Raw genomic sequence first — 12,808 nt, forward strand, 5'->3', positions numbered from 1 at the left:
TGGAACACCCTCCCATCAGATGTCAAACAACTATCTAATGTTTAGAAGACATCTGAAAGCAGCCCTGTTTGGGGAAAGTTTTTAATGTTTTTAATGACTGATGTTTTAATGTATTTTCAATCTTTTGTTGGAAGTCGCCCAGATTGGGGAAAGCCAGCCAGATGGGTGGGGTAGAAATAATAAATTATTATTATTATAAACAGCTATGACTGGTAGCAGCTCTCCAGGGTCATAGAATGATAGGACTGTAGAGTCGGAAAAGACCTCAAAGAGTCATCGAGCCCAACCCTCTGCAATGCAGGAATCTCAACCAAAGGATCCATGACAGGTGGCCATCCAACCTCTGCTTAAAAACCTCCAAGGATGGAGTGTCCACTGTTAGAATTCCTGCTCCATGATTGCAGTCATGGGATTGTTGTCTTTCACATGACGGTATATGTTTTGACTCCGCACAGTGGGAAGTGACGGAGACAGGATGTTTGTGTTCCTGTGTTCCATGAAGTGGGACTATTGTCCTTTGTTCATTTGTTGTCTGATGCTAGAGAGATTGGGAGCCATGTTGCAGTGCTCCGTGTGTGTTTATATGTAAATAAAGTAGATTAGCCAAAATGCTGAGCCGCTGAGGTCTGTCACGCTCATGATGCGCAAACTCTGCGGATCTTTAAGTGTGCCGGTATCGGTTGGCATCGGTCGCTGTGATGTTCGGGCTGAAGAAAGCTTATGAAGTTCCTGAACGATCGACCAGGAGGGAGGGAACATGCCAGTCAGGCATGTGTCTCTGCCAGAGTCCTACTCGAGTGTAGGCTGAACTCCTGAACCTCCAGAGGGAGACCGATCCTACTGTCACAACAGCCCTAGCTCCCGCCCAGCCCCATCTCAGAAGGACCTTTGAAGACGCTTTGCATCAGGTCTCCAGAGGTAACTTTGTGGATGTAAGCAGGAATGATCCTATCATGTTTGATTCAAAGTTTGATGCTTAACCCTTTGACTTGCCTCAATGTCTTCCTCTGCATGTCCTCATCCGTGATGCCATGGTACACCAGGGTCTCATTCCATGCAGGGTTCCGGGTGTTCCTCAAAGTCTTGGTCCTCAGCTTGTTTGACTGGAAAACAAGCAGAGCTATTAAAACATGCATGAGTCCTTACAAACCTCCCTGATCTGGTGGAAAGTATAAGAGCTTCGGAATGACGCAGTTAAAAATACCGTCGCCATGTTGGCAAGTTCTGTCGGAGGACTTGAGTCTGGGAGGAGGAATAGAGCTGCTTTTATATTGTGGGTGAGACTCCTCAGAGGGACTTAAGAACAACAGATTGTGAGATTAATGATGGAAAGAGCGATGTTATTTATGAAAGCAATGATATATGGAAACCATCTCGATATGAGGATTGGACGAACGGAAAAATTCACACAGGATTATAATTGGTGTTTATCTGCTTAAGGAGATTATCAGAAGAGATCATAAAGGAAAAAAGGAAAAAGATATATGAACAAGAAGAGATGTGGAAACAGCAAGATAAGACTGGATAGAGTTATGAACTTTATTTGGACTGATTTGGATATTAACGTAGTAGCAAGAAGATGATCGGAATCCCCCTTTGGAACTTGAAATATGGGTCCCCTCAAGAAAAATTTAAAATTCGGCTTTGTAATTCGGAATTTATGTGATGTGATTTGATTTGATTGGTCGGTTAATAAAAATTATTTTTTTAAAAAATACATACCTCCCTGATCTGAACGCCTTTGAATGGGCCATCGTGCCTGATGGACTATATCAAGCCACATTGGAGTGGTTTGGGTTTGTTTTTGCATACAAATGCACTATATTTTAACAGGTACCTTTATTCTGCAGGATTTATCAAGGCGGTCTGAGTAAGACACCAGAAGGAAACTTGCAAAAAACCTTGATCAATTGACCCAGCTGAGGTCTTATCCCCATTTAACTTTCCCCTGCTCAGTCCATGATTTAAAGCTCTGTGTCTGAGCATTTCAGAAAACTCGCTGACATTTCCTGTGGGTGGACAAAAAGTTTAAATTTGTTTGGCAAAGGGAAACGCCTCCTTGGTTCAGAATGGAGCAATCCTGTCCTCCCCAGAACTTTGTTGCATAGAATTCCCCTTGCCCCACAGAGCACAGCTTGGCAGAGCTGCTCTTTGATAGAGCAAAGAGGAAGAAAATCCATTAGAGGAGTTGAGTCACTCATCAGCAGGTGCTCCTTTTTTCCAAGGTACCAATTAGACCCGGATAAAAACCTTTGCAGCAAACCAATCTTTTTACACCCCCGGTAATAATTAGATTTTCGAGCAGAGGCTTCACCTTGCGGTAACAATGCCACTTTCTAGACCCGCCATTCTCATTAACCTGTTTCCCCCCACAGAGTGCAGCTACGAGCTTTGACAAAGGCTGTGGAACAGGCACGGAAAACTTCAGCCCCCAAAAACTGGGGATGGGGAAAGGTGTTGAAGGGGGGGAAAGGAACTACATTTAATTTGACCATGAACAAGAGTCAGTGGGTGGATATTCTGGGTTAATTAACACAGATGAAATAAGAAGAGACTGCTGCTTCAGGTCTATGGGGTCTCATCCAGTCCAGTATCCTGTTTTCAACAGGATAGCCAAACAGATGCCTATGACAGAAGAAGAAGAAGAAGAAGAAGAAGAAGAAGAAGAAGAAGAAGAAGAAGAAGAGGGAGGAGGAGGAGGAGGAGGAGGAGGAGGAGGAGGGGGAGAAGGGGAAGAGTTTGGATTTGATATCCCGCTTTATCACTACCCAAAGGAGTCTCAAAGCGGCTAACATTCTCCTTTCCCTTCCTCCCCCATAACAAACACTCTGTGAGTTGAGTGGGGCTGAGAGACTTCAGAGAAGTGTGACTAGCCCAAGGTCACCCAGGAGCTGCATGTGGAGGAGCGGAGATGCGAACCCGGTTCCCCAGATTACAAGTCCACCGCTCTTAACCATTACACCACACTGGCTCTTATAGGAAACTTGAAGGCAGGACCCAAACACCAGAGCCCTCTCCCATCCTGCGTTTTCCAGAAACTGGGATTTGGAAGCATTCTCTAGTTATCTTCAGCTTGGACTACTGCAATGCGCTCTCCGTGGGGCTACCTTTGAAGGTGACCTGGAAACTACAACTAATCCAGAATGCGGCAGCTAGACTGGTGACTGGGGGCAGCCGCTGAGACCACATAACACAGGTCTTGAAAGACCTACATTGGCTCCCAGTACGTTTCCGAGCACATTTCAAAGTGTTGGTGCTGACCTTGAAAGCCCTAAATTGCCTCAGCCCAGTATATCTGAAGGAGCGTCTCCACCCCCATCGTTCAGCCCGGACACTGAGGTCCAGCTCTAAGGGCCTCCTGGCGGTTCCCTCACTGCGAGAAGTGAGGTTACAGGGAACCTGGCAGAGGGCCGTCTCGGTAGTGGCGCCTGCCCTGTGGAACACCCTCCCATCAAATGTCAAAGAGATAAACAACTACCTAACATTTAGAAGACATCTGAAGTTCAGGGAAGTTTTTAATGTGTGACCTTTTAATGTATTTTTCATCTTTGTTGGAAGCTGCCCAGAGTGGCTGGTGAGACCCAGCTAGATGAGCGGGGTACAAATAATATATTATTATTATTATTATTATTATTATTATTATTATTATTATTATTATTTTCCTGTCTGCAGCTGCGGAGGCAGAGCACAGCTTCTATCGTGACTAGTAACCACCGAGGGCTTTCTCCTCTGTGAATTGGTCCAATTGCATTTTAATGGCTTCCAAGTTGTTGTTGTTTATTGAATTTATATACCGCCCTATACCCAGGGGTCTCAGGGCAGTTCACAGAATAAAGATATAAAAATACCTCATAAAAATAAAAACAACAACCCAATAGCCCCCCCAAAAATTTTTTTATAAAGGGGCATAGGATGTAAATCGGATCAACCAAAGGCCTGGTTTAAAAGGAACATTTTTGCCTGGCGCCTAAAAGTGTATAATGAAGGTGCCAGGCGAACTTCCCTGCGGAGAGCATTCCACAGACGGGGAGCCACTGCAGAGAAGGCCCCGTTCTCGTGTTGCCACCCGCCAAACCTCTCAAGGAGGAGGCACACGAAGGAGAGTCTCAGAAGATGATCTCAGGGTCATCTCGGTTGGTTATCGCTATTTCCCGTGGGAGCCGTTTCCACGGTTTAACTATGCGACGGGTGGAAAGGTCTTTTCTTTTATCCGTCCTGGACGTTCTAAGATTCGGGTTCGAGTTCTAGCCTTATGAGAGAAGGAGAAAGGAAGCTTCCCTTGTGTCTGTCTCTAAACCCTTTATCTGCCCCCACCTCACCAGCTCTTGAAATGTAAAAGCTGAAAACATGGTGGCATAGATTTGTGTTCTCCAAGGGGAACAGAGTAATCTGACAGGCGGTTAAGCTCGTTCTGGAGGTCAGGTGAGACGGGAGGAATGCCCTCCCTGGTCAGGGTCAGCTGACATCTCTGCTGATCAGGGTCATGTGCCCCGTCAAAAGTGTGTTATTTGCTCGGGCTTTTAAAAGCCGGTTTTAGTACTACCCTCAAGATTTCCTTTATTGCTATGGTGTGTCACTGTGACACTGTGTGCTGCTGTTTGGCTGACTCGACTAAGTTCATAAGTGCTGTAATTACATCGCGGTTGCATGTGCTGTGTTCTGATTTTGGAAAGGAGGGAGGATATTGGTTCATGTCTGCTGCTGCTTTAGGCCTTGGAGATATCCTTCTCTAAATCTCCGCTGAGACAGGAGTTCGTGCATTTCCCCTTAATTCCTCAAAATGTCACACCACTGTTTTCATACAGTCAGGGACGGATTTAGGTTTGATGAGGCCCTAAGCTACTGAAGGTAACGGGGCCCTTTATATGTCCAGCTGTCCTTTGTCAACAACAAACCATAGATGTTTTTTGTGTTGCATATATGCCATATGGTAATTTATGGACATAAAGCCATTTGCAAATAACAAAATATGTATTTTATCAAAGTAATTGTTGAACTGAAATACAATTAAGAAGTATATTTATAGTGAAATACAATTAAGAAGAAGTATATTAATAGTGAAATAATTATTAAGCTCTAACTGTATACTTTATTTTATTTGTTTTTTATCTTGTATTTTGGAAATGTACATCCAGGGTGCTTTTATCCTTTACAATTTTTGGGGGGGCCTCAAAAGAGTGGGGCCCTAAGCTATAGCTTGTTTACCTTATCTTCTTCTTCTTCTTCTTTGGCGATCCCTCACAGCCGAGTAAGATTGTCTTCCATAAACATGGTTTTACCAATGAGTCCGTAAGTGACTGTGGAGGCCAATTTTGGATCCACACGTCCTTCCACAGTGGGGACACTGGTTTCCAGGCGGGAGTTGATCACAGTGAGGGTTTGCCAAGCGTGCCTTCCTCTTAACATGTTTCTCCCTTGCGTCCTGAGTGTCTTCAAAGCCCATGACACCTTTTTGTTTTTTATCTTATATTTTGGAAATGTACATCCAGGGTTTTTTCCTTAAAATTATTTTGGGGTCCCCAAGAGAGTGGGGCCCTAAACTATAGCTTGTTTAGCTTATACATAAATCCAGCACTGCATACAATCATAGAGCTGGATGTGATCCATAGCTGTCAAGTGTCCCTTATTTGAAGGGACAGTCCCTTATTCCAGCACCATGTCCTGCTGCTGTCCCTTAAATGTCCCTTAAACGATGTCCCTTAAATTTCAAAGGAAGCAGCTCCTCTCCCTCCCTCCCTGCCGGCCAGGGAGGAGGGAGGCTCTAACTGTGTTGCTTGGCTGTGTTGCTCACCCAATAAGTAGTCTAAGAATGACTGGGGGGTGGAGCTTGCATGCCTTGTGTGTGGCTAGTTAATGCAAGCTGAGGGGGTTTTTGAATGCTGGACGCCATTTTGTTGCATGTGCTGCTGCAAACTTTGCAGTGCAAAGCCAGGCCGGGGAGCCATCTTAAGTTGAGGCTGCATAGGCCTTGTGATTCAGATTCTATTCAGCTGAACCTCTGGTTACAAAGTTGGTTGGACAGTGTTCTCGAAGCTACCAGCATGAGTTTGACCAGACTGCAGGAGGACAGGAAGACTGGAGTGCCTGGAAGAGGTGAGGCTGCAGGTCCCTTATGTTGGCTGCTGGTCCCTTATTTTCAAATCTGTAAGTTGACAGCTATGATGTGATCCCTCGAGTTATTTAGTCCAACCCCCTGAAAAGCAGGAATCACAGCTAAAGAAACTCTGGCAGATGGCCATCCAACCTGTGCTTCAAAGGCTTGGTTTCCAGACCCTTGACCATCTTGTTTGTCCTCCCCTGCACACCTCCCAGCTTGTTGTCCTGGAGACAGTTGCCTCTTATCAAAGGAGGAGGATGAAGGGACAAAATTAGCTTACCTTACTGGCCCCTGGCAAAAGGTGCAGCTTCACATAAGGGTCTGCCAACCCATTGGAGTCCATCGGTTTCAAGCCCTGGACAGGAATAAAATCAAGGCAGGCTCATTAACTCTGCCAGAGGCCAAGTTGTCTTACCATATTTTTCGCTCCATAAGAGGCACCTGACCATAAGATGCACCTAGTTTTTAAAGGGGGAAAGCCCCGTTTTTGGGGGGATCAGCTCAAGGTTGTGCAGCTTTTTGCAAAGGGGAAAACCTCATTTTTTGGGGGGGATCAGCTCACAGTTATGCAGCTGCTTTTGCAAAGGGAAAAGTCCCGGTTTTTTGAGGATCAGCTCAAAGTTGTTGAGCTTACTTTGCAAAGGGAAAAAATCCTGCTTTCATGGGGTTCAACTCACAGTTCTGCAGCTTCTTTAGGAAAGGAAAGGGAGCCCTTTCTACAGTTTCCAGACAGATAATCTAATCAGCCAGTCACACGTCGCTGGGGGAAAAAACAGCCTCCGTCTGCAGAACATTCAACAATGGAGGCCTGGGCAAGGGGGCGGGGGCGGAAAGGGAGCCAGCGATCGACCACACATTTGCTCCATAAGACGCACAGACATTTCCCCTTACTTTTTAGGAGGAAAAAAGTATGTCTTATGGAGCAAAAAATACGGTAACTCATGCAATGATCAAACAAGGATGGAATATGACGGGGTGGGGAATCCTTTCGGCTCTGTGGGCCAGATCTTTATCAGGATCTGCGTAATGGGCCACATTTGACGCTGTGATGGGGCACCCACCTATTAATCGCATGACTTAATGTGATTGACAGGTGGGCAGGGCTTTTTGCTCCAGTCTTAATGGCGTGGGGCTGCTTTAAAGCGCTTCTTCTGCGAGCTGGAGGGCAGGGGCAGAGGGGAAATCTTCTCTCGCTGCCCTCCGCTGCTGCTAGGGATAGGGTAGAAATTCAATTCAGTTTGCACTGGAAGGCAGATCTATCAAATCTGCACTTTCCAAAATAAGTAGCAAACTGAAACAAGGCTACCCTTCGAGATTCGCACACCCCCGTAGAACAACTGGAAAGGTTTGTGCAGAAGGAGAATAATATGCATTGCGGGCTCCCTCCGAGCCTGATAATCTTCCAGTTCTCCAGCTGATTTCCTCTTGAAGGACCCAAAGGGTGGTGCCAGCCCTGTGGAACACCCTCCCATCAGATGTCAAAGAAATTAACAACTATCCAACTTTTAGAAGACATCTGAAGGGAGCCCTGTTGAGGGAAGCTTTTAACATCTGGTAAATTATTGTATTTTAATGTTTGGTTGGAAGCCGCCAAGAGTGGCTGGGGAAACCCAGCCAGATGGGCAGGGTATAACTAATAAATTATTATTATTATTATTATTATTATTATTATTATTATTATTATTTTATTTACCTTTGCCTTGATGAGGGTGCAGTGCAAAGAGCTGTTCTCCTGGTCGTACAAAAGGCTGAATTCCAGAGCACCAAGAGTAGCTGGGGAGAGAGAAAGGTTAATGGTGACAACATGGTTGGGCCCGTGGTGTTGCAGGAAGGTTAGAGGGAAACAATTCTAGCATTTGTTTTCCAGGAAAAAACGACTTTGGTGGTGGGTGTTCCACTCAAAAACACATACAGTGGTACCTTGGTACTCGAACGGCTTGGCTCCCGAACGCTGCAAACCTGGAAGTGAATGTTCCAGTTTGCAAATGTTTTTCAGAAGCCAAATGTCCGGCGCGGCTTCCGATTGAGCACTGGAAGCTCCTGCAGCCAATTGGAAGCCGCGCCTTGGTTTTAGAACCATTTCGAGAGTCGAACGGACTCCCAGAACGGATTAAGTTCGAGAACCAAGGTACCACTGTAGTTGGGAACAGTTCACCTGTGAGATCACCTTACCCCAAGTATGCCCTCTCAACCGCTCCAGTCTGCAGAACTGGCACTATTACAAGGGGCACATAACACCCGTTCTGCACTGGTAAGAAATCAGTCTTTTAGTATGCTTCCCACAGCCTGGATCTCCCTGCATACCCACTTCTGTCTGCTCCATGTGCCTTTGCATCTGCCACTTCACCCTGCCCAATGGTAGAGCCGGCCCCGAACAAGAGGCTGAGCCAAAGGCTGTGCAAGAGAGATGCGTTTCGGGGGATGTGACACAACTCTGCAGGTGATTCACATCTCTTAGGTAAGTCCAAAGATGGAAGATTCCAGTTTTTGCCTTTCACCTCATGGGGCTCCCCACCCCCACCCCACGAAAGAGAAGAACTGCATAAGAATGCCTGCGGGCTCCTGCATCTTGGATGAATAATTGAAATCTTCCAGCGTGGGTGGGTGTTTTTTGTGGGTGTGGGCTGAGATGGGGTTGTCATCTTCCACCAGAGGAGAAAAACGGTTGCACTCCACCGTTCCTCTCCCCGATTACTTATTTACTAACCATTAAAAGCACTTAGGGAGGCTCTGGTACAATGTCACGAGCCCCCGGGATGGCAGCGACCATTACTTTGAAAAGGACAGCGGCCCGAGAAAATCTAGCACACTTTAAAAGTATAATCCTGCCATGAAAAATGCAGGAGACAAAACCAGGGAGAGAAACATGGGACTTCTGCAATGGCATCTTCCATTGCATCACAAAAACAAGGCAGTTCAGAATCTTGCACTGAATGATGGAAACACAACCACCAACTTCGGCTTCTGTTCTTCATTCTGCAGAAATAAACTTTAAAAGCCTATTGGTAGGAGGCTTGGGGAAAGCTACCAGGGCAGAGAGGCCTGGACATTGAGGGATCTAAGAGCTGCAGGATCCCTCTCTGATCCCACCCACCACATCTACAAAAGAAATCAAAAGAAGTGATTCATGTTGAGACAACCAGGATTGCATCTTATATGGGGGTTCGGGTCCAAGGCTCCCATGTATATGCAAAAACGTGTACTGTATTTTTCGCTCTATAAGACGCACCAGAACATAAGACGCACCTAGTTTTTGGAGGAGGAAAACAAGAAAAAAAATATATTCTGAATCCCAGAAGCCAGAACAGCATGAGGGATCGCTGCACAGCAATCCCTCTTGCTGTTCTGGCTTCAGCGATAGCTGCACAGCCTGCATTCGCTCCATAAGACGCACACACATTTCCCCTCACTTTTCCCCTCCTAAAAAGTGTGTCTTATAGAGCGAAAAATACAGTATATGCAAATACTCCATGGGGGTATATATTCGAACTGCCCCCTATGTAAGCATCCCTAGCCTTCCCGAGCAGGTGCTCTGAAGGGGCCTTGCCCCCTTGCAAGGCAGAGAGCTTAAAAGCTCCAGGCAAAAAGAGCTTTTGAGCTTTCTGCCTTGAGTTTAACTTGTGGGATTTCAGCCGGCCAGCCTTCAACCTTATGCAGTTGAAATCCCAGGAGTTAGATGCGTATAAGAGGCAATGGGACGTGGGTGGCGCTGTGGGTGGCGCTGTGGGTTAAACCACAGAGCCTAGGACTTGCTAATCAGAAGGTCAGCGGTTCAAATCCCCACGACAGGGTGAGCTCCCGTTGCTCTGTCCCAGCTCCTGCCAACCTAGCAGTTCAAAAGCACGTCAAAATGCAAGTAAATAAATAGGTACCACTCCGGTGGGAAGGTAAACAGCGTTTCCGGGCGCTGCTCTGGTTCGCCAGAAGCGGCTTAGTCATGCTGGCCACATGACCCGGAAGCTGTACGCCGGCTCCCTCAGCCAATAAAGCGAGATGAGCGCCACAACCCCAGAGTCGGTCACGACTGGACCTAATGGTCAGGGGTCCCTTTACCTTTTTAAGAGGCAATCAGACTGTATGCTCAGGCGTCTGTGTTTGCAAGGCATACATTCCTGGCCACTTCAGAAGGAGGCACTTCCCTGTAGGCTAAGGAAGAGCTGGATCAGGTGAAGCACCTTGGGCTTAGAGTCATGCAGCCCATTTTATGTGCCCTGCAGAGATAGGGTGCAGGGACAAAGAAAGGAGGTGGCATGGTGGATCCCTGCCATGTTGCAAATTCTATCCTCTGCGACTCTGGTCCCACTCACAGCCAATGTGCACCCACACACCCCAAAGCTAGTGGCCCTTGGCAGAAATCAGGTCAGCTGACACAAAAGTTGCTCATTCCTGCAATTTTCTTCTCCAGTTTTAAATTACCGTGTTTTTCGCTCTATAAGATGCACCCGACCATAAGACGCACCTAGTTTTTTGTAATGGTTATAGGGGTTGCTCGTGCGTAAGTTGCCGCCACTCCTGGCTAGGTTACCTGGTTGAACCCTTTCTGTCTGGACAGCCCTTCACTTCGTGGCTGTTTCAGTCGCTGGCAGAATCCGTCAGTGGGCGTTTCTTGAACTTCTTCCAGCAAAGAAGTTCTTTGACGCCAAGTCTCCTCCTACTCTCCCTGCGCGGAAGCCTTCTGCGCAGGGCAGGTGTGGGCAGCGGAGCACCCGTGCTCTCTCCACTGGTCTCCGGTGAAGAGTCCTCTCCGATTCCCCCATCTGCCCCCCTTCTCCACTGGTGTTACGCTGATTTCCTTCCCCAGCAGATGGGCTGCCTCTCTGCCTGCTGGGACCCTCTCCGGCATCCCTCTGGAGCCCTCCCTCCGCCTCTGGCTCCGATGGCAGTTCCCTGACATTTTTAGAGGAGGAAAACAAGAAAAAATATATTCTGAATCTCTAGCAAAGTGGGAGGAGAAATGGGCCTCCGTTTCTCCTCCCGCTTCGCTGAAGGGGTGCTGCGCAGTTTTCCCTCTCTGCACAGTGCCTCTCCAGCGAAGCGAAGTCAGAACAGCAAGAGGGACCGCTGCACAGCGAAAGCAGCGATCCCTCTTGTTGTTCTGGCTTCTGGGATAGCTGCGCAGCCTGCATTCGCTCCATAACACACACACACACACTTCCCCTTACTTTTTAGGAGGGAAAAGGTGCGTCTTATAGAGCGAAAAATACGGTATAAATTTCCCGAATAAAAAAGAAAGAGTCAAGCCATATCCTTGAAGCTTGAGTTGCTTAAGGAAGCAATCTTCTATCAATTGGAAATCACTAGAGACTAATCAGTGGGGACAGGTAAAAGTAAAAGATAAAAGACCCCTGGGTGGTTAAGTCCAGTCAAAGGCGACTATGGGGATGCGGCACTCATCTCGCTTTCAGGCTGAGGGAGCCCACATTTGTCCACAGACAGATTTCAGGGTCATGTAGCCAGCATGGCTAAACCGCTTCTTGCGCAATGGGACACTGTGATGGAAACCAGAGCACACGGAAATGCTGTTTACCTTCCCGCCGCAGTGGTACCTATTTATCTACTTGCACTGGCATGCTTTGGAACTGCTAGGTTGGCCGAAGCTGAGACAGAGCAACGAGAGCTCACCCAATCGCGGGGATTCGAACCGCCGACCTTCCGATCGGCAAGCTCAAGAGGCTCAGTGGTTTAGACCACAGTGCCACCTGTGTCCCTAATCAGCGGGGACAATTCTTAATTGGTAGGTCAAAGACTAGAGCACTTCCTTATCTTCGAAGCCGTGTGCCTCTTATGGGTTCCTCTTATAAAGTCATGGATAAGAAAGAAGAAAGAAAGAAAGAAAGAAAGAAAGAAAGAAAGAACGGGAAATGGCCTCTTTGCAACAAGAAGAAATGGCCTTAGCTCAGTCGTTGGAACTACAACCTACTTGCTTCATCCGAGTCGTAGCTGTTGGCCTCGTCTTCCTCCTCCTCTGGAGGAGGCTGCCGCTGGGGTGCAGGTGCAGCTGGAGGGGCACCAGTTTGGCTGTAGGGAGCCACCTGGCGCATAGGTCTCTCCCCTGCGGGTGACGGATATCCAGAGGCAGCTTTCTCATCCCTCGATGTCCCAGCTGCAGAGATGGGGGGATCGGCTTGGGGTGGAGCCATTGAAAGACTTCCTATGCAAGCAGAGAGAAAGACAGCGAGAGGAAGAAGGCTGGTCAAGGGTAAGAGTTCTAGGGTAGATTTATTTCCTTTTTTCTAAAAAATATATAGTATAGTATAGTATAGTATAGTATAGTATAGTATAGTATAGTACAGTGGTACCTTGGGTTACATATGCTTCAGGTTACATACACTTCAGGTTACAGACTCCACTAACCCAGAAATAGTACCTCGGGTTAAGAGGCCCCATTAGCTAAAGTGGTGCTTCAGGTTAAGAACGGACCTCCGGAACAAATTAAGTACTTAACCCGAGGTACCACAGTATAGTATAGTATAGTATAGTATAGTATAGTATAGTATAGTATAGTATAGTATAGTATAGACAGAATCCAAAAGGAAAAAGGGAAAGGAAAAACAAGATATGGTCAGGTTAACAAATATAGTCATACCTCATGTTATGTTTGCTTCATGTTACGTTCTTTCAGGTTACGTCCTGCGGCGACCCGGAAGTACCGGAAAGGGTTACTTCCGGGTTTCGCCGCTCATGCATGCCCAGAAGCGCTAAATCACGCTT

The 12,808-nt window shown here is 47.0% G+C and overlaps 1 protein-coding gene across 5 annotated transcripts in view; it reads right to left on the reverse strand.

Annotated features, from left to right (window-relative positions):
- RPH3A (rabphilin 3A) overlaps positions 1 to 12,808 on the reverse strand; it is a 116,292-nt gene that overhangs the window by 10,846 nt on the left and 92,638 nt on the right. For all 5 annotated transcript variants that reach the window (XM_053401216.1, XM_053401217.1, XM_053401219.1 and 2 more), the window contains 4 exons: positions 12,018 to 12,248; positions 7,791 to 7,870; positions 6,378 to 6,452; positions 994 to 1,103 (listed from right to left, as the gene is read on the reverse strand). In XM_053401216.1, coding sequence (XP_053257191.1) covers positions 994 to 1,103; positions 6,378 to 6,452; positions 7,791 to 7,870; positions 12,018 to 12,248 — 496 coding nt within the window. The remainder of the gene's footprint in view (positions 1 to 993; positions 1,104 to 6,377; positions 6,453 to 7,790; positions 7,871 to 12,017; positions 12,249 to 12,808) is intronic.

This window comes from Podarcis raffonei, chromosome 8 (genome assembly GCF_027172205.1).
Source record: "Podarcis raffonei isolate rPodRaf1 chromosome 8, rPodRaf1.pri, whole genome shotgun sequence".
NCBI lineage: Eukaryota > Metazoa > Chordata > Lepidosauria > Squamata > Lacertidae > Podarcis > Podarcis raffonei.